Here is a 20,613-nt window from a genome sequence, read left to right as displayed (position 1 = left end):
GCCTGCAGAAGAAAGCAGTCCCTGAGGGCACACCGTCTCTCGGGAAGCTTGACTTTCTGGCCATAAAGAGAATGAGAGATTTCCCAGTGGCTTGACAGGGTGGTGGCCTGGTGGCAGTCCAGGCTCGTGACACCATGCTGGATGGGAAGGAGGCTCGGCTGGGGCTGGTGCTGCCAGCCTCTTCCTCATCCTGGCAGAAAGGTGAGCACCAACCACTAGCAATCTGAGATGCTGCCTGCAGGGCCCCAACCCCAGAGCTGCAGGAGACTCGGCTGGTGGGGAGGGGGGTGAGCCCAGGGTGGGTCCCCCAGATGGCACGCAGCAGAGGGCAGCCTGTGTCTCCCAGCCTGCCTGGCCACCAGCTCTCCTTGGTGTGCCAGAGCTCTCTGTGGAGAAGTGAGGTCTGCATTCTGGTCCCCGGAGTACTGGGAAGGATACTGTGGGATGCCTGCACCCACATCAGAGGAGTATCATGACTTCTGCCTCCTTATTCTCTCAGGATATAACCCCTGTGGCCTTGGTCAGCTGTGCAAGAACCGGCAGCCCTGGGAGCCACACGTGGCGGGGGGACCTTGCAGATGGGTCTTCTAAGGGGGTGAGATGCTCACTCCACCTGCCAGGTAGCGAGGAGCAGATCCAGATGGGGCTCCTCCCTTTGGGCCCCCTTGAGCACATGTACTTTCAATGGTCAGGGGGCTGGGAGGTGCCTGAGCTCCAGGCAGCCCCCACCTCCGAGCTGGTCGAGTCCCCACCACACAGACCTCACGTGCGGGATGACAGCACTGCCTGCTCTCATCTCTGAGCCAGGTCCTACGGGATCCATGTGGGGCCTGGTCTGTTGCTGCCAAAAGGGATTTGTGGGTTGGGCGTTGATTGTGAACAGAAACAGTCTTAAATGCACTTAAAATGCTTCCCAGGTGGTCCCTGCTCAGGGCATGGCCGCCTTAATGCTCCTCCTTGTCACAGACACTTTTAGATGGAAAAACACATGGTCCAAGTCAGGGAATGAGGGTGTGGGTGCAGGCAGGGCTGGCCTCAGGTGGGTGTAGCCTGGGGAGACCACAGGTCCCCATGCTTGGTTTAATGCTCTCCTGTCATTGTCCTAAAATAATTCATAATTCTAGAACAATCCGCATGCCATGCTGGGCCCCACAAATGATGGGGCCAACCCCAGGGGGTGAAGGAGAAGAGCCCGGAATGGGCCATCAGAGGTGTCCAGTTTCCTGGGCTGTGCAGCCTTTGTAGAGTTCTGGCCTCCTCTGGGCCTCGCTTTCTCTGACTGTGAACAAGAGAAGGGCAGGCTAGGGAGAGAAGGAGCTGGGGCAGGTGCAGACAGGCCTCACCTTCGCACAGGTACACACAGTATGAAGTTCTCACTTCCGATTTATAATCATTGGGCAAACCCCTTCACTGCCCCAGTAAACAGGTAAGAACACAGAGGCTGGGAGGTGAGAAGCCTTCCCAGGACCAAACAGCTGGAGGTTGGGCATCTTGGGGTTTGGTACGATGACTAACAAAGCGGCGATGGGACTCAGGACCAGGGCAAACGCCATCCCCTCCGGGAAGCCCCAGGCCCCGCCAGCTGACCACCCCTCCCTGCTGGCACCGTTTTGCCAGGAAGGGCTTCTTGACCAACCTCTGATGAGAGTCTCCCCTGGAACTTGGGGCAGGTCGACACAGCAGGACTTGCAAAACCTGTCCCACCCACGCCTTCTACCCATGAATGCTGCTGGGTGACAGGGTCCTCCCCCCACACTTAGTCTCACGTTTCTGCCTCGACAGGTGTGGCCAGCACCACCTGGGGTTCTGGCCCCTCAAGTTGCTCTGGCATCACACCAGGGAGTGAGGAGCTGGGCTTTGCTCTCACAGGAGCGGGGAGGGGACCCACACTGCTCATGACATACCTGCCAAAGGCCCAGGTTGCTGCTCGCATTTGCAGAGACCCCAGGCCCCCTTCATGGCCTGTGTGTGTATATGCATGAGTGTGTATGTGCGTGAGTGTGTATGCACAAGTATGCAACAGGAGAGAGAGGCACGTGGCCCAAGATCCCATCGCTCCCACCCCTGCCGGAGAAGATGTGCAGCTAATGGTCAGTGAGGACAACGGGCTGTCCTGCTCCAAGCAGGGCCTCCTCCAGCATCTTTACAAGCAGAGCCATCAGGCACGGATGGTCTCATTCAGCGCACGCAGTCACCAGCCTTTTGGTATCCTGGAAAGGCAGTCTTCAATGTTCCACACCTGGCTGGATGTGTCATTTACTCACATTTGTATGCAGAGAGAAGCAGGCCCAAGTCTCTACTTCACTTTCACTCATTCAACCGTCCACAAGCTCAGCCCCATGTGAACACTCACACGTGCACTCCTACCCACACCGGTCACACTCGCACACATTCTCAGACCTACACAGATGCTGTGAGCCCCCTCCTGTGCGGTAGAGGACCATGCAGGTGGACTAGCGTTTCTGGTTGTCATCCCTCACTTCTGCAGTCAGGGTGTGGGGACATCCTGCATGCTCCTCCTCAGTCCACGCCAAACGCACGCAGCCCCTTGGCGCCAGTGTAGCCCACGCCCTTGCCCCGTGATCATCTCCCACAGCCCCCAGATGCACTCATTGACAGCCTCTGCACACCAGCCTCAGCTCTCCCGTGTACTGGAGGGTCACCTCCCGCTGGCCCCAAGGCTGCAGACCAGTCCTGGCCCCTGCAACCCAGCGAACTTCTCAACGTGCAGTGAGCTGTGACCCTACTCTGGGAAGGGAGCCCCTTCCCCGAGTTCCCGCCCTCTGCCTCGGGGTGGCCCACAGAGCTCTCCTACACTCATCACTGCCGATCAACTCTTATGTTAACCTCCTCTGGTCCAGTCGCTGTGTAGGTGTCTCTGGATTGGACCCAGACTGATACACACATCTCTCTTACACTTAGCATCTCACATGCACGTTATCTCACACTGTTGCAGACCCACTCCCACCTCCCCCATCCTCTTGCTTATTTAGTGAGACATACCGAGCCTACCAGCCCTGACTGCAGGCTCACCTCACCAGTGCCCCCTAGTCAGCCCTGGCCATGAGAGGCCATGCACAGCTTCCCTGAGGTTCCTTCCACCTCCTTGCTACCCTCGACAGAGGATGTGCTGCCAGTCTGACCATACCAGCCCAGATCCAGGCAGGTGCTTCCTAACTGGGCTGCTGCTGCTACTGCTAAGTCACTTCAGTTGTGTCTGACTCTGTGTGACCCCATAGATGGCAGCCACCAGGCTCCCCCATCCCTGGGATTCTCCAGGCAAGAACACTGGAGTGGGTTGCCATTTCCTTCTCCAATGCAGGAAGTGAAAAGTGAAAGTGAAGTTGCTCAGCCGTGTCCGACTCTTCGAGACCCCATGGACTGCAGCCTGCCAGGCTCCTCCATCCATGGGATTTTCCAGGCAAGAGTACTGGAGTGGGGTGCCATTGCCTTCTTCATCCTAACTGGGCGCCCTTGACTAATCAGAGTGAGTGGCAGTCACTGTGGTTATCCTACACAAGGCCCCGGACAACGAATGTCCTAGGACTGCAATGTAAAAGCCAGAATTTGGGGCTCTCAAGAAAAAAACACACGACGAGATAGTCTGATCTAAGAATGGAGTGGGGTGACCATAGTACCCACATCTGTGTGCAAGGCAGTACCTTCCCACAAAATCCACTCACCGGGCAGCCCTGCTCCTGCCTGTGACGAGCACCAGATCCTGCAGATGACAGCTTTATTATGGCCCAGCACAATCTCCTTAACAGACGGTTTCCTAATGCCATCATCTTCGCTGCAAACAGGAAGCAGGCCTCATGGACTCCTCCCCAGGGACGGCCCCTCTCCCTGAGGGCCAGCTGTCCCTGTGGGGGGTCCCCCCAGCCCCACCGCCCAGACAACAACTTTTGGCACCATTACCCTCTCCTCGTCCACCCCACGCCCCTCCTCTCATATCCTGTTCACGTTTTCTCTTTATTCTAGTTGAATATTTGATATGTACAAACAGTATATTTTGCAGAACATTTAAGTCAAAATAGTATTCTGCAACAGACACTCACGATCCCACGGACAACTTAACTGGACATTTAGCAACGGTGCTGCCCCCTCACACCCCCCCTTCCACCTCATCCACTCACAGCAAACATGAATCTGGGTCTGTGTTTTCCTTGCCCTTCTTTTTAAATCACTTTTACCTCATTCTTGAAAGGCACTTCTGGGCAGAGAATTCTGTGTGTGCAAGAGTGCTCAGTCATGTCCAACTCTTTTGGGACCCCATGGACTGTAGCCTGCCAGGCTCCTCTGTCCATGGAATTTTCCAGGCAAGAATATCTGGAGTGAGTTGCCGTTTTCTCCTCCAGGGGGATCTTCCCGACCCAGGGACTGAACCTGCATCTCCTGCATTGGCAGGCAGATCCTTCAGCAACTGCGCCAACTGGGAAGCCCACTTGGGAAGCCCTGAGACTTCTACAGGTCAGTTATTCTGTCCTTCAAAAGCACGATTCCGCTGCCCTGCTCCTGAGCGCTCTGTACTCGCTCTAATGGTCCCTTCTTCGTTCTCTCTTCCCTCTGGTTGCTTCAGGACCTCCTGTGTTCGGAGCTCTCCTATTTCACTCTGATGAGCCAGCCTGCTCGCCCCCATGTGGGTTTCCTCCGTCTCAGCTTATCTTCTAGGTGTTCTCTCCAGAGTCTCCTTAAGCACACGGCAGCCAGTCCCACAGCTCGAACGGCTGCCTCTGGGCCAAGAACTGCCACGCTCACCAGCCCTGACCTCCTCCCGAGGACCAGAGACACCCCTACCAACTCGCTCCACCCTCTCCCTCATCTCAGCTCAGCTTAGGGACCACTTAGCCTCCCTGAGCCCACTCTTTTTTTTTTTTTGGCTGTACTGGATCTTAGCTATGGCATGCAAGATTTAAGTTCCCCGACCAGGACTGAAGCCAGGCCTCCTGCTTCGGGAGCACAGAGTCTTAGTCACCGGACCACCAGGGAAGTCCCTCCTTGAGACCACTCTTGACCCCAGAGGCGCCTTGCCCCAGAGCAGCCAGGGTCAGTCAGATCAGGTCACCATCTGCCTGAAAGAACTGTCTGAAGGAACAAACTAGTGAGCGAAACAACAAATGATCTAGGAAGGAACAAACTAATACATAAATGGATTCATGGACAGAGTGGCAGGGGGTGGGCGGGAGGGTAACGGCTGGGCAAATTTGGAAAACAGTGAGAATTTGGGACAGGAGAGGGGGTAGGGGATCAGAGAGGTGGGTGAGATCACCTTGGCCCAGACCCCTGGCTTGGTCTGACAGGCACTGGGAGCCACAGCTGGGTGGCCAGTGGCAGGATGAGCCCAATGCAGCCTCGCGGATGCCCATGAGGCTCGCGTGGGGCACACAGCGCCCTCTAGTGCACAACCTGCCTGGGTGAGACCAGAGTTGGCATTGAGCAAACAAGCCCTGAGGACAGCGAAGAACAAAATCACTGACCACGGCTCAGGAAATGACGACCTGGTAACTGAGGAACACTGCCAACAGGGAGACGTTAGGCAGAACAGCACACAAGTGCACACACACACACACACACACGTGTGTGCACTCACAGGCAGGGTCACCTTGTAGGACGCTCCACACACCCTACAATCTCCATGTTTTGTCGCAGGTGGAGGCTAGTTTTGCAAGGGATTGTAATGTAATTTCTGCTTTTTAGGAGAAAAGCACAGATCAGGAGAGCCTGTGCCTATGAGCGCAGAGCGAGCCCCGCAGGCTAGCCCCACTGTGGCCGTAAGTGGGACTGGTGGGATGCTCTGTTCCTCCTGTGTGTGGCCATAAAACCACCACCACCATCACCACCATTACACAACCCCAATCACCACCCCAGCTACACCGTGACCACTATTGTCCCCACATCCACCATCACCTTCACCCCCCACCTACACAGCATCACCACCACCATCACTAACTTCCCCTGAACTCAGCCCCCCACTATATTATCATCCCCACACCCTAACCACCACTGACACCATTACCACCCTCCCCACAACCGTCACCTCACACCTTCACCCACCACCTTCAGCACCACTGCTGACCATGCCTACAGCATCACCAGCCACCATCACTCCACCGTCCAACCATCATCACCATCTTCACTCTGCCAGGCATCCAGAGGCTTCCAAATGAAGCAACTTTGCCAGATTTGACCCACATAAGATGTGGGAAGAAAGCTGGACTGGAAAGACTCACCAGGCCAGCCCTGGGCCTGTCCTGCTCACTGCTGCGTTCCCAGAACCTTGCCTGACGCCCGGCACAGAGCAGGCGAGAAGGGAAGGCCTGGGTTGGCTTCAGTAATTTGATGGTTCACGGACACCTCACTTTGAGAGCCAGCCACCTCTGTTCACGGGTCCTGGGCTCAGCTTAGCGCTCACAAGCCACTGCCTCCCTGCGGGGAATATGACAGCTTGTCCCAGTCCTGATGCTGGGAACTGAAGCTTCTGTCTACAAAATCATCAAGAAAACTCTGGCCTGTGCAGGCGTTCCCAAAGCTGGACAGCTAAGTGCATACGTGGGTGGTGAATAAAAGCCAGGGCTGGCTACTTTACCTGGTGCCCTGTGAGGACACTAGTCACCACGAGGGCAGCCTCAATTCCAGTCTTAAATTCCCTCTTCCCAAATGCTGCCAGCAGCCCTCAGTGGGCAGCTTGTGTGCCACTGTGGCCACAAAGCTGAGTGGCCTTCCGGGTCTGGCCTGAGCAACCAACAAGGGCCAGCTGGATGGCCTGGCACACAAGGAGGAGTGAGCAGCCACCCTGGCACACCCTGGGTGCCCGGGGCTCTCCACGCTCCTGAGGATTCTGTCTAGCGCAGAGCCCAGGCTCCTGCCTGCCTGTCTGGTCAGGGGCTTCACACACAGCCCAGCTCTGCAGGCCTTCCCTCCATCATCCCTTCAGACTGAGCCTCACTGTGTGATCCACGGTGGGCAGGACGGGCGACCCCATGCAGGGGCACTGTGTCTCCCCACACACCTGTCTGCCTGGGCCCTGCCTGGACAGGGTGGCTGGGGGCCTGGAAGAGCAGGTGGAGAGAGGGGGAGAGACCCGAGGAGCAGGCCTTGCCTCAGAGGCACCACAGACCTGTACGCACGGGCACCTTCCTCCACACGTGAAAAGCTCTGACTTGCCCGCCTTGCCCGAGCTCTCACTGCAGACCTCACTCTCCCCGTCTGTTTCCCAGTTCTGGGAAAGAGAATTCACCTCTTGCTCTCAGAATGGAACTGCGACCTGGCCTAGGTCTCCTGACAACCCCCTCCTCCGCCATGCCATCCACATAGTCCTCCGCTGATGGGAGGGAAGGGGTCAGGCTGTGGCTGAAGTTTGGGGTAGTGAGGTGTGCACACGAGGTCTGCAGCCCAGATGCATGGAGCCAGCAGCCCAAACTCCTCCCTTGAGCCCAGGCCCCAACCTTCTGCTCCCAGAGGCCTGGGGGCCAGGCTGCACCCAGCAAGCGCCCGCGGCCACCACCCACGTCCCCACCCGCCCGGACCAGCTGCAACAGCCTCGCTCAGATGATGGACACTCCTGCCCAAATGTGATTTCCCAGCTGCCGCTGAGTTAATCACCAGCCTCACTGGCAGTTCCTTCCGGCTTCTATGCAAAGGAAACAGCCAATTAGGTTACAATTAATTTCTTTACCCAGGGCAAGGCCTGGCTGGAAAAAGACTGGCCACCCAAGTGGCCTGCTGATGACTGTGTGCAGGTCACCAGGCTCCCTTGGCTCTGGGGTTCCTGTGCTCTGTGGCCCCAGCTAACGGCAGGTGTGTCAGCCCTGGCCTGGGGTGGGGGCGACAGGTCATGACATCCCCGCTTTGACTCTGTCCCCCTCACACCCAGAAGGGCACTATGACTCAGACCTCAACAAATCCGTCACCTTGCTGGATCTCCTTGAATAGCCACGGTCCTGCCCGTTTCTGCCCCTCCCCCCAGCATCGTTCTCGCCCAGCCCAGGTTTAACATTAACCAACAAGGGCTTCCCCAAAGGCTCATCAGGTAAAGAATCTGCCTGCAATGCAGGAGACACACGAGACACGGGTTCGATCCCTGGATTGGGAAGATCCCCTGGAGGAGGAAATGGCAACCCACTCCAGTATTCTTGCCTGGAGAATCCCATGGACAGAGGAGCCTAATGGGCTACAGTCTATGGGGTTGCAAAGAGTTGGATTTGCCTAAGCACGGGTGAAACTTCTATTGGGCTGGCCAAAAAGTTCGTTCGAGTTTTTATACACCATATTACAGAAAAACCCAAACGAACAGTTTGGCAAGCCAACGCATCTTCCTGACAGGCTCTATTCCAAATGCTTCAAGTGCTTCACCCTACTAATGGACAGGGCAACTGCCAGAGGTAAGGACAATTTCCGGTTCCTGTCTTAGAGCAGGGAAACCAAGGCAGAGAGAGGCTACCTTGCCCAAGGCCATACAGAGTGAGTGAGCCAGGACTTAAGTGTGCGTGGCCACCAGGCTCCTCTGCTCAGTGACGGCTGTGCACACACATGCAGAAAAGCCAGGGAACCATGACCTGGGACTCCAGGCCACCCATCCACCTGCTTGCTGACCAGGTGAAAAATGCAACCTAAATAATCCTCCATAGCCTTCTTCAGCCTCCTCGAAAAGGCAGGTGCCCCTAAAAGTCTCCTCATGGAAATTTGCTCTTTCATATCTCAGTGAAACAGAGCAAAGGCCCAGGAAGGCGCGACCAGGTGGGAGTTTGCTCAGCCAGCGCTGTCCAACAGGGATGGACATGGTCAAGGTTGCTGAATGTGCAGGCACCTGAGGATGCTGGGCGCCTGATGCGCCCATGGCCCCTGGACACAGGAGTGAGCCTTGAGGGGTCCTTCTATCTGCCACTCTTAGATGCTACTATTGCCAGTTCGATCCCCAGGTCGGGAAGATCCCCTGGAGGAGGAAATAGCAACCCACTCCAGTATTCTTGCCTGGAGAATCCCATGGAGAGAGGAGCCTGGCAGGCTAGAGTCCATGTGGTCGCAAAGAGTAGGATACAACTGAGCATGTGTGTGTGCACATGCATGTGTACACACACACACACACACACACATTTCACCTTGAGAAGTGAGTCTAGATACAAAGCAGAGATTTCAGCGTGACTCATGAAAGCAGAGAGACAAGTGCAGAGGCCCAGGCCACGCTCCTTCTCTGCCTTGCCGCAGCCGGCTCAGTGCTCTCCCTCTCTGCGTCTGTTCCCAGCTGTGAACAGGACAGGGACCCTCCCTGGAAGGGCTGCTGGGACCAAGCGCCTACTGCTGGGAGCCAGAGCCACTTCTCCGCCTTTCTTTCTTTCTTTTTTTTTTTTTTTTTAAACAAAGAACACATGGTTTATGAAAGACAACTTGTCATCAGCAGTATTTATTCAAAGAACAAAACAGATGAAAAAATAAAAGCAGACTAACCTTCTGACCCTTGGAGTGAGACTGACAGGATTCATTCAGCCCAGTGTCCAGAGTCCTAGGGGCAGCTTCCCAGGAGGAAGCCTTGGAGTCTCGGGGTCTCTTGGCAGCTCCCTTGAGAGTCTTGGGAGGGGGAATTGCCAAAGGAAGATCCTCTCATTGGGGGAACTCAGTCTAACCTGGGTGTGGTCCCTGTGCTCTTTTGACCTTCATCACAAGGTCAAGGAGAGGGCACTGGACCCAGGTCTGCCACTGAGGCAAATGAGATGCAGTGATTCAAGGAGGACGGTCCCAGGAAAGAGGAGGGCAGAGGGACAGGCAAGAGGGAATGCACTGGGATCCTGGTCTGTGTCTGCTGGGTCACAGGCTGGGGCCCCAGCCTCGGGCTGTGAAGGGATCACGCAGGGGCTGACCACCAGCAGATACGTTCTGGGACGAGGGCGAGCCAGGCTGCTGGGAGGAGGTGTGTTTCTGCCCCATACTGGGGTCTTTACACCCTAGTTCTCCCTTATACCCAGTCCTATTACAGAGCTCAGTGCTCCCCCAGCCAGGACCTCCTGGAAAACCAGGAAGGTCCCAGAGGTAGGGAGAGAGGATGCTGAGACTCTGGAAGGTCAGGAAGACCATGTCTCCAACTGGCTTCCTCCTTTCCAGACTTACCCTTCATTTCCAAATCAAGCACTTGCCAACCTGTAATAAATAACCAGGAGTCTGAATAAAGAGCAAAAATCTCCCAGATACTGTGTGGGAAGAGGAAGAAAAAGGGAAGCATACAAAGTCCCAGAAGCATCCACGGGACAGCCTGGCAAGGAGCCGCCTCCTCCCTGACTGCTGAATGAGACCTCCCTGGGCCCACAAAGCCTTCCTGCTAACCCCGGTCAAGGCCGTCCCACCCTGAGCAGGGTCCCAGCGCTCATGCAGCTTCTGGGTGCGAGGCGTGGGGCGCAATGCTTTGGTACATTCTGCTGTCCCAGGAAACAGCTTCAAGGGACTGGCGGCACGACATCACACAGCTGCAATTACGGTAATCAACTTACCCCAGATCTGCCTGGTTATTTTTAGAGTCTGGATTGAGGTTTAGTAAGACAAGACAGCCCTGGGTTCTTCTATTGCTCAGTCCTGCCTTGTCAAGTGGGCTGGGTAGGTCACTGGTCCCCAGAACCCCCCAACTTCCTCCCCAGCCCCAGATCTTCTACAGGATGGTCCTTCAGTTCAGTTCAGTCACGCAGTCGTGTCCGACTCTCTGTGACCCCATGAATTGCAGCACGCCAGGTCTCCCTGTCCATCACCAACTCCCGGAGTTCACCCAAACTCATGTGCATCGAGTCGGTGATGCCATCAAGCCATCTCATCCTCTGTCGTCCCCTTCTCCTCATGTCCCCAATCCCTCCCACCATCAGTCTTTTCCAATGAGTCAACTCTTTGCATGAGATGGCCGAAGTATTGGAGTTTCAGCTTTAGCATCAGTTCTTCCAAAGAACACCCAGGACTGATCTCCTTTAGAATGGACTGGTTGGATCTCCTTGCAGTCCAAGGGAACTCTCAAGAGTCTTCTCCAACACCACAGTTCAAAAGCATCAAGTCTTCGGGGCTCAGCTTTCTTCACAGTCCAACTCTCACATCCATACATGACCACTGGAAAAACCATAGCCCTGACTAGATGGACCTTTGTTGGTAAAGTAATGTCTCTGCTTTTTAATACGCTATCTAGGTTAGTTATAACTATCCTTCCACGGAGTAAGTGTCTTTTAATTTCATGGCTGCAGTCACCATCTGCAGTGATTTTGGAGCCCCCCAAAATAAAGTCTGCCACTGTTTCCACTGTTTCCCCATCTATTTCCCATGGAGTGATGGGACCAGATGCCATGATCTTCGTTTTCTGAATGTTGAGCTTTAAGCCAACTTTTTCACTCTCCTCTTTCACTTTCATCAAGAGGCTTTTTTTTTTTTTAGTTCCTCTTCACTTTCTGCCATGAGGGTCCTTGGCCACTGGCATCTCACATATAAGCAGGGACACCATTGCTTCTGGGACATTTGAGCTCAAAGTGGCTTTAGGGTCTGTGTCTTCTGAGACTATCCTTAGGGTCCCAGTGACTCAACCCCACAGAAGGACATTGGATGAACCCATGTCCTCTTCAAAAGGGACCTGGGGTTCAGACACTGAAATGTCTCTGGCCAAAAACTGCTTCTTGGCAACACCTGGTAGAAATCTGATAAAGCAAAGTAAACTCAACAACAAAAGAAGGTCCACCCAATTAAAACAGGGGCACAATAGTTACTTCTCCAAAAAAGATACAAATGGCCAAGAAGCTAGTGAAAAGACTCTCAGCATCACTGATAATTAAGAAAAAGCAAATCAAAACCATAGGTAAGGATACTGCTGTGTATCCAAGAAGATGGATACAATTTAAAAATATAAACAGAAAGTAACAAGTGTTGGTGAGGATGTGGTAAAACTAGAACCCTCACACACAGCTACTAAAATTGTCAAATGTTTCAGTTGTTACCAGAAAATAGCTTGGCAGTTCCTCAAAAAAGAAAAGTTAAAATTATCGCATGACCCAGCAATTCTACTCCAAAGTAAACACCTAAGAGAACTGAAAACAGGGATTCAAACAGATACTCAGACATAAATGTTCACAGCAGCATTATTCACAGAAGTCAAAAGATGTAAACAACCCAAATGTCCACCAAGAGATGAATGAATACATAAATGTGATACATGTTGCATTGGCCCAAAAGTTCATGGACCCAAACAAACTTCCTGTCCAGCCCAATACATGCAATGGAATATTACCCTTAAAAAGGAATGAAATACCAATACATGCTACAATGTGGATATACCTCCAACCAAGTAAAAGGAACCTGATACAAACCAAAGGTCAATTGACATTAAATATCCAAAATAGACAAGTCCATAGAGATAGGTGCAGAGTGGCATTCACCAGAGGCTAGTGTGGGGGACCTAGGTGTACTGCCTCATGGGTATGGGGTTTCCTTTGGGGGGTTGACAATAATGTTCTGGAACTACACAGGGGTGATGAATGTGCAATGCTTTGAATGTACTAAATCCCACTGAATTGTTCACTTTAATTTTGTTATGTGAATTTCATACCTCAAAAGAAGTGAATTTTAATTGTTTACCACCCCATTCTTGCCCCCATCTCTGCAGGAAAGACCACCCTGGAAGAGGCAGGGGCACAAGTCCAGAGGGGACCCCAGGAGTCTGCACAGGTGCCCCAGTGTGCATCCCATTTAACCACCATGCTCTCCTCTGCACAGCGGCTTCTCTTGCAGAGAGAAGGACCCTGTGATGGGATTCCAACCTGTGGACAACGGCAAAGAGCCCAGGGCCCTACAGGCCTGACTCCTCAGAGCTCTGGGCCCCTCCTGTGCACACAGTCAGGTGGGGAGTGGCTACCAAGGGTGGGGGGCAGCCAGAAGCAGGAGACAAATGAACAGTGTTGAGACGTTGAGACTGGGGGTTTCTGTCACCCCCAAGTTCACAGTCTTTCCTGCTCATATAGGTACAGGGGATAGGAGGCTGCAGAAGCAGATTCAAGAGGGTCCCAGGCGAGACTTCTTAAGGCTCTGTGGAGTCACACATGTGGTCTCCTGTAAAGATCCCCTGCAGGTGCCAATCTGATGAGGAGGCTCAACCCAGTGGCAAAGCATGTGCTCACAGCACAGACTGCATGGTAACCTTGAGCCCATGTCATGGCTAAGAGGTGACAGAATGGAGCCCTGATTCCATCCTTTCTCCTTGACAGAAAGAAAAAAAAGAGACAGCAGTGGATGTGCCACGGGCAATGCTGGAAGGGCAGGATGGGGGAGGAGGCAAGGAGAAAGCCCACTCATGATCAGCCCCCCAGCTTCTGGGTCTTTCTCTGTTTAAATGTATCAGTGTCTTTGACTGTTTCAAGGGAAGAAAACTTGAGGAAGAAACTTCATAACCTCCTTCCCTCCACTCAGACTCCCACCACCACGCTGTGCACCCCAGATCACCCCCCACCCCCACACCTGTCTCACTCTCAGGTTCTGGCACACAGACCGTATATCTTCCCAAGCATTTTCCAGGCTGTTCGTTAAAGCTTAGGAACTTATACTTTCTCTTTTACTCTTTTTGTTAATTAAAGTTTAAGAACTTACATGGTGTCTTTTTCCCGTTTGCTAAGACTAAGAACCACTGGAAATTTCTGGCAATCCCATAGGTGGGAATGGGGGACTAGAACCAGTTCTGATGTCCATTGTCTCACCAGGGAGGTTCTGATTGTTTCAGAAGCAGAATCCTTTCTCCAATCACAGGGCAGTCAGAGCTGGTACTCAGGGCACAGCTCGGAGCTCTGCCTCGCTCTCCCGGCCACCCTGCCCCTTGGGCACTTTTCTGGAGCCCACAGCTCTGTGGAACCCAGACAGTAGCTCCCAGGTCAGAAGAGTGAAGGCTTAAGATGGGGATAAAGTAAAGTCACAGTACCTGAATCTGGGGGCGGTGGGCTGAGGCCCATCCTGAGACCCAGGACCTGGGTCTGTAAGGGCAGGGGCATCTTCCCTGAACTGGTCCCAGGACTGGGCCCTGCCTGCCACAGAGCCCCCCAGCCCCACTAGGTATCGCTGATGTCATGGAGAGCCTGCATTGGCCAGACCAACAGGTGGGCACACACCTGTCCAGGTGCACAGGTGACCTTTCTACAGTGGTGCCTTGGCTGCTATACTCTGTGGAGCCACTCACCAGGCAAAAGCAAACAGAGGTGTTTGCTCAGGGCTGGCCACCTGCTCTCCTTGAGGGCCCAGATGGCGCCTGAACTGCCTTCCCCAAGGTCCTGCTGGCGTCTTCACCCCCACAACCACGTTTTCTAGGGGGAGTCAGTTCTGCCTCCCCACCCTCTCTCGCTCCGCCCTACCTTGCCCAGGGTCTTGGAGTGAACAGCTCACAGGGCCACCGGCTTACAGCTGCCAGCCAGTGGACAGGCGCCAGGGGCTCCCACATTACCCAGCTGTGACGGAAGCCCAGGTCTCGTCTGGCCCAGAGCTCAGGCAAGGTGGATGGGGGGAAGGTTGGGAGGCGAAGCCAGGCAGGAGGTAGGCTCCGTCCACAGGGGCTCCCAGGGCTTCGGCCCAAAGAGGACAATACTCTCAGGTCCTCTGAGATGTGGCGGAGCCCGTCTTAGGAGCCACAGCCTCCTTTGAGCATGGCAACACGGGGGTTGGGGGGGGTGCCTGGGCTGCCACTCTTCTGCTCTGGAGCAGGGAGGGAAAGCCGTGTGGGCTCTGGAAGCCTGAGTCTTCACATCCCTTACAGTCCCCCTGAGACCACCCAGGTCATGGCTCTCAGAGGGACATCCTGGGCTGATCTCTCTGAGTCATACTGATCCCCCAGCCTTCCAGGGGCTGAAGCGCGCCCACCCATAAAGCACAGCACTCGGCCCGTGAAGACCCAGGGGAAGCAAGTGAGAGGGAGGGAGGGAGGGGATGACCTCCACTGCCATCACACCCTGTGGCCCAAGCCCAGGAGGGCCCCTTTCCTGCCTGGCAGCCCACCATTGCCCCTCCCACCCGGCCCCCCAGACTGCCTTCTGCCAGGCACTTCCATTTGAAATCACACACACACATCTGAGATAAGTGACCGCTTGGTGCTTCCTTTATTGCCCCTTTCTCCTATAGGGAGACAGCTCTGAGGTCAAAGTCACCTTCTGCGTTCTCCCCGGGTGTACCCCTAGTCCTGGAGAAGCTCCCTGGGCAGCAGGTGGACCCTCGGAGGGTGTTTGTGGGCTGCTCACCAGTGTTATTGTGTTATTATTACTACTAGTAATAGAAATAGTGTTATAGTGTTATTGTTACTATTAAGTCACTCTCTCAGAAAAACAATTGCAGAAACCAGGAGGAAGAAGAGAAAGAAATGAAGAGAAGGAGATGAGGGACTGGAGCCGGAACACAGCCCCCACAAGAGGAAGTGTCCTCCCCCACATCCACAGGAAGGGGTTGGGTCTCCACAATGGAAACTAGCCACTTCTTCAGAATAGAAGGAAGCAATACTGTTGCGGGGGGCACTTCTCCAGCTCTGCCTCTTTCCTGGGGTGCCCAGTGGGCACTTTCTTCTCCCAGTGTGTCCTGGAGTCCAAGTAAGGAGACATAGTTGTACCCACGCGCCCTGAAGCCCAGCCCCTGCCCCCCACCCCCACTCCTCAGCACAGTGGCTTCTGTCAGGTTCTAGGTCCCCAGGCAGAGGCGGGTACAAGGGTCACATTCTCAGCCTACACCACTAGCACGCCCCCTCCCCTGGGGCCAGTTATGACAGGACCCCACCTGGAGGCAGTTCCTGGACCCCTAGGATTCCCAGACATCAGCTACAGTAGCAGTCCCACCTGAGAATCAGCCAGAGTCTTGGGGGCTCCTGACTCAGGTGTTGGGGAGCATGGCAGCACACGTCCCTCCCAGAGCCAGGCCAGGCTGTCCCTCGGGCCCCAGAGCACCCCACCAGAGGGTGACCAGTGGGTGAGCAGGCTCAGGGCCACCTCTCCTGCCAGGACCCCTCCTGAGCCCTGTCTCAGGTCCCCACCGCCGCTGGCCCAGAAGAGGGGCTTGCTGAAAACCAGAGGACCAGGGGTGCAGAGTCATGAAGTCCTCTTCACAGGCTCAGGTACACAGGCTGTGGGAGCCTCAGTTTCCTTACCTATGAAATGGGAAAACAAGGCCACATCCCTCAGGGTTTCGGGAGGATACAGTGAGTAGCAGACAGGCGGTGCTGAGCACAGGATCAGCAGGCCATGGGCCTCCTGGGGTGGCCTTTGCTGGCATCACCTGATCCAGTTAAGACCAATGGGCAGAGGACACCTCTCTAGGATCACAGGGGGAGAAGCCCTCAGGCGAGGCAGCAGTTTCCTGCCCCCCACCCTGCTTCCCCTTGGCACCCCATACTCCAGTTTAACAGATACCATAATTTTTAATTTGTTTTCTCCTCCCCTGGCTAAAAGGCCATTAGCACCCCATTAGGTGAAAGAATCCCATTTTCTTCACACCACCAAGGAAACAGTGATTTACTTAGCCATCCCTAATGCAATTCTGCAGAATAAAGGCAATTTTGCAATGGTCTCAATAAACTTCCCCATTTGCTCTCTGCTCACAGACCCCACCCTTAGGAGCCTACCATATGACCCAATCCCTTGCTCCCTCAGAAGGCTAGACTCTGCTAGGGCCCAGGACAGTCAGTGTGGGGCGCAGGCAGCTCCCAGAGGCCAGAAGGGCTTAGGAGGGGGAGAAAGGAGCCGGACCCGGGTGAGCCTGGTGAAGCACACCATCACTCGTCCCTGGCCAGAGAGGGAAGGGGCGGAAAGAGAAACAAAGAGGTTGGAAGAGCAGCCTTCCTGGCTGAGGGGCTGTGCTGGCACCCGCTGGTCCGGGCAGAAGTGGCACACCCAGGTCCAACTGCAGAGGGGCAGGGCCCGCAGCCTGGAGAGCAGGCTGTAAGTCATGGCCAGTATTGGGAGTGAGAGGCCCCAGGGGCATGCAGGCACAGAGGGCAGGTTCCTCCTAGTGGGCAGAGGGGCTGAGCAAAATGGGACCCCAGAATCCAGGCCAGGAAAATGGGAGGTGTGAGGCCTAGTGAGGAAGAGCAGGGGGTCAGGGAGAAGGTGCTGGGTGAGCGGTCAGCCTGAGACATTCAGGGCGAGCCCTGGAAGCTGGGACTCAGTTTCCTCATCCACGCCACAGGGACGCCGTACCTGCACTGGAGCAGCCAAACGCCACACACTCTTCTGAGAACAACTTCTAGATGGGAGTTCTTTAGCTCTGGATCCAGGATGCCCCAGGTGGACGGGCTGTGCCCCTGAGTGTGAGCAGGGAGGGGCAGGTGTCCCTGTGTATACACACGGGGGTCCCAGTGTGTGGGAGTGGCAGGGAGGGGAGCTGGGTTTCCCAGATGAGGGTGTAGTGTGAGGAGCCGGGCATGGGCGTGAGTGTGTCTACAGGTCTCATGATAACGTATCCTTGAGAAAGGGCAGTGGTGTCTCAATGATCGCCAAGAGTGAGTGTGAGAGTGTGTGAGCATGGATTTAGGAGTGTGTGTGTGCCCGTGTGTGCCCTCACACTGATTCCAGAGTGTGGGTGAGTAGTCCTGCCCTACTCTGGAAGTCTGTGTCTGGGATGGCACCTTTTTCTGAAGGCATGCGCATTCTTACACAATGAGAGTGTGTACACGTGGAGGGGGTCACACCCTAGGGGTCTGGTGATGTCCTATGACCTTGCTCTGAGCACCCCTGAGCCCTCTAGCCCATCCCTGCCAGCCCTGAGGCAGTGCTTTGCTTCCCCAACACTCGGGTCCAGGCCATCGCCGCTCCATCTGGTTGCCTCCCTACCCGACCTCTCATCAGCCGTCCAGCACAGAAGAGAGCTTCCGGTCTCGGGGAGGTAGGTCTAGGCCAGCAGGGAAGGCTTTCATCCCCTAGAGACCCAGCCCATCCCCCAGGTAACTCATTTGAGGAAGGAGGGTACCATGAAGGAAGGCCACTGAAGGGCTGCATCCACAAGGGGGCGCCCCGAGGCCGGGCTACTCCCAGCCTGGGCGCGTCCCGGAGCAGTGGCCCCGACTCACTAGCGGCAGGCTGGAGCACACCAAGAGAGCCCCAGGACTGCCACTCTGAGTAAAGTGTGCCCGCAGGCCTCTCCAAACGCCCCGCTGTCTCCTCCTGGGTACCGCGGGGCCACCTCTCCACTCTCAGTGTCACCAATCATGTTTCTTACTCATCCCGTTGGAAGGGTGGGTGGGGCAGGAAAGCTGCTTTCCCTGGATTGGAGGGCCTTTCTCCCACCACCCAACTCCGTGAGTCCAGGCTGTGAAAAAGCCACTTGCATTCCTACCAAGCGTCACAGGTCCATGCTAGCGGCCCCGCTCCCAGTCCAGTCCTCCTAGCCTCAGCTGGACACCCTGGCTAAACATAGGAAAGGCATGGGAAGTCCTCTGCTAGGTTCTGAGGCCGCCCAGCCCACCCTGGCTTCCGGCTCTCACCTGATCACCCGCCCATCACTACAAAGTTGCAAAGCAGAGTTAACAAGAAATCTTCTGAACACCTCGTCTGTGTTTACTTCTGTCCTGTCTTCAGCCTTCTCCTGCCTGTTTCCCCTTCACAGCATCTTGACCCCAGACTCCCAGTGTTTCCCCCATTCTTCCCCCGGGCATGGAAAGGATTTTTCCCCTGCCTTTCCTGTGATGGGCTGGGGACCCATCCTAGTCTAAGTATCTGCCTCTAGAGCTTAGGATCCAGTCACACAAATGAAACCTTGGGCAGGCCTGTGAACCCACGGTCTATGCAGGACCCAGGGCCAGAAGCAGGAAACCTTTTGTATTACCAAAGGCCGCAGGGAAGGGTGGGGGAGGGTGGCGGGGGCTACTCTCAGAGGGAAATTTGGTGCATACATTTAAGTATTTAAGAAAGAGAAATCGGGGACAATTTGAGAGAAACTAAAATTCGTGGCCACGGGGGTAAGGAGGAAAGATTCCACAGCCTTGGGGTTCATTCATCTTGTCAAGAGTTTTGGAGGTGGGGGCCTTCGAATCCTCCCAGCACCGATGCTGATGGCACACAGCCCTACTCCACTCCAGGATGGTCAGAGCGCTTGGTGCAGGTTGGCCCCGAACCGTTAATTGGTACCAAAGGCCACACCTTCAGGTGCCCCTGCGGGGCAGCAGCAGGAGACTCTAAAGACGCAAGTGGGACTGGAACCAGGGCCGGAGGCGCTGGGCCAGCCCGAGCGGGCCCTCGAGGGCAGCCTCCCCTGGAGGCCACAGGCTTGGGGGATTTTTAAGGAGTAGGGTGGCAACAACGCACAAGGGAAAAGCAACCGTTTTAAAAAGAGCAGATCTCCTCCGCTCTCACCTGAGAAAAGACATCAGAGCTGGAGGAGAAACGCACCGACGTGGAGTGCGAAAAGGAAACCAAGACGGAGCAATCGTTTACAGAAACACAAGTCCTCCTGCCCCAGTGACAGGCTTTCTAGGGCTACCTTACCGTCCTCCCCCACCTGCACCGAAACGTCGGCAAGACCCGCTCGGTTCGCCCCGAGACGCCGCTGTGGCGCGAGGCGCAACCAGGCAGGCAAGCGCGGCTGCGACTCGGGCCCTGGGCACCGACCCTGGCCGCCCGGCCCGTGTCCCGCTCCGGCCCGAGACCCGCCCAGCCTGGGGCCCGAGGCGCGCTGCCCGCCACACAACCCCACTCCCAGTGGAGCCCAGGAGGCCAGTAACTGCGTGGCCCGCTGCCCGCCGCAAACAGAAGGGCGTTTTCGAACGCGTCCACTCCACCGCGCGGAGCCAACTTCGCCCCGGCCGCCGCGGGCACCAGTCCCCGACAGAACTCACCTTCGCCGAGCAGGGGCAGCAGCAGAAGCAGCAACCGCAGCCCCACGGTGCTGGCCGTCGCCTTCGCCATCGCCGATGCACGCTGCGGCCGCGGCGAGAGGGACGCTTCCTTGGGCTGGGGGGCTCAGCGGCGGGGTGCGGTACTCAGCCGGGCCGCCCCATGCCCGTCCCGGAGCGGAGGACGCGGCGAACACTGCGGGCGCCTAGCGTCGGGGCGCCGGCTCCCAGGCACTCTCCGCAGCTGTGCGCGGGGCTCCGGGCGCGGGACTGAGGCGGGGAGGGCGCGGGCTGCACCCGAAGCGAGGGCAGGGGCGGGGCGGGGCGGTGAGGGGGGCGGGCCGGGGGCGGGGCGGGAGGGGCCAGGGTGCGGGAGTAAGGGCGGGGCGCGGGGTACCACTCCAGGCGATGCCCGGTGCGGTTTCCCCGGGGCGAGGGTTAGGAGACCAGAGCCGGACGCAGGGTGCAGCTCCGCGAGTAGGGGCGAGGTGTGGGACCCGGGTACCGGCCTGGCAGCCGCAGCCCCAAGCCGCGCACCTCCGCACGCACAGTCACTCTTCCTCAGCCTGTGCGTCCTCTCGCTGTCTCTGCGCTTCGACCTTCCCTGCCGCCCAGAGAGGACAGGGGAACCAGGCGGGGATGCGGGGTCTGGGGGGTGGGGGGGGGGGTGCGCCGGAGCGGACATGCAGACTAGGCAGGCGCCCCGCCTCCAGGCTCCGGGCGCGGCGCGCATCCTCCGCCATTTCTCGGAGGGGGAGGTGCGGTGGGAGCGCGGCCTCTCTTGGGGCCGGAGGAGGGAGGCGGGGAAGAGCCCCCGCGAGCGG

At 56.2% G+C, this 20,613-nt stretch overlaps 1 protein-coding gene across 1 annotated transcript in view; it reads right to left on the bottom strand.

Moving 5' to 3' along the window:
• RET (ret proto-oncogene) overlaps window positions 1–20,078 on the bottom strand; it is a 54,912-nt gene extending 34,834 nt beyond the window's left edge. The window contains exon 1 of the mRNA XM_019953957.2: window positions 19,793–20,078. Within this exon, the coding sequence (XP_019809516.1) occupies window positions 19,793–19,862 (70 nt within the window). The 5' untranslated portion in view covers window positions 19,863–20,078. The remainder of the gene's footprint in view (window positions 1–19,792) is intronic.
• Between the last annotated feature and the right edge of the window lie 535 nt (window positions 20,079–20,613).

The sequence above is a fragment of the Bos indicus genome, chromosome 28 (genome assembly GCF_029378745.1).
Source record: "Bos indicus isolate NIAB-ARS_2022 breed Sahiwal x Tharparkar chromosome 28, NIAB-ARS_B.indTharparkar_mat_pri_1.0, whole genome shotgun sequence".
In the NCBI taxonomy this organism is placed as follows: Eukaryota; Metazoa; Chordata; class Mammalia; order Artiodactyla; family Bovidae; genus Bos; species Bos indicus.
This window is presented reverse-complemented; position numbering and strand designations above follow the sequence as displayed.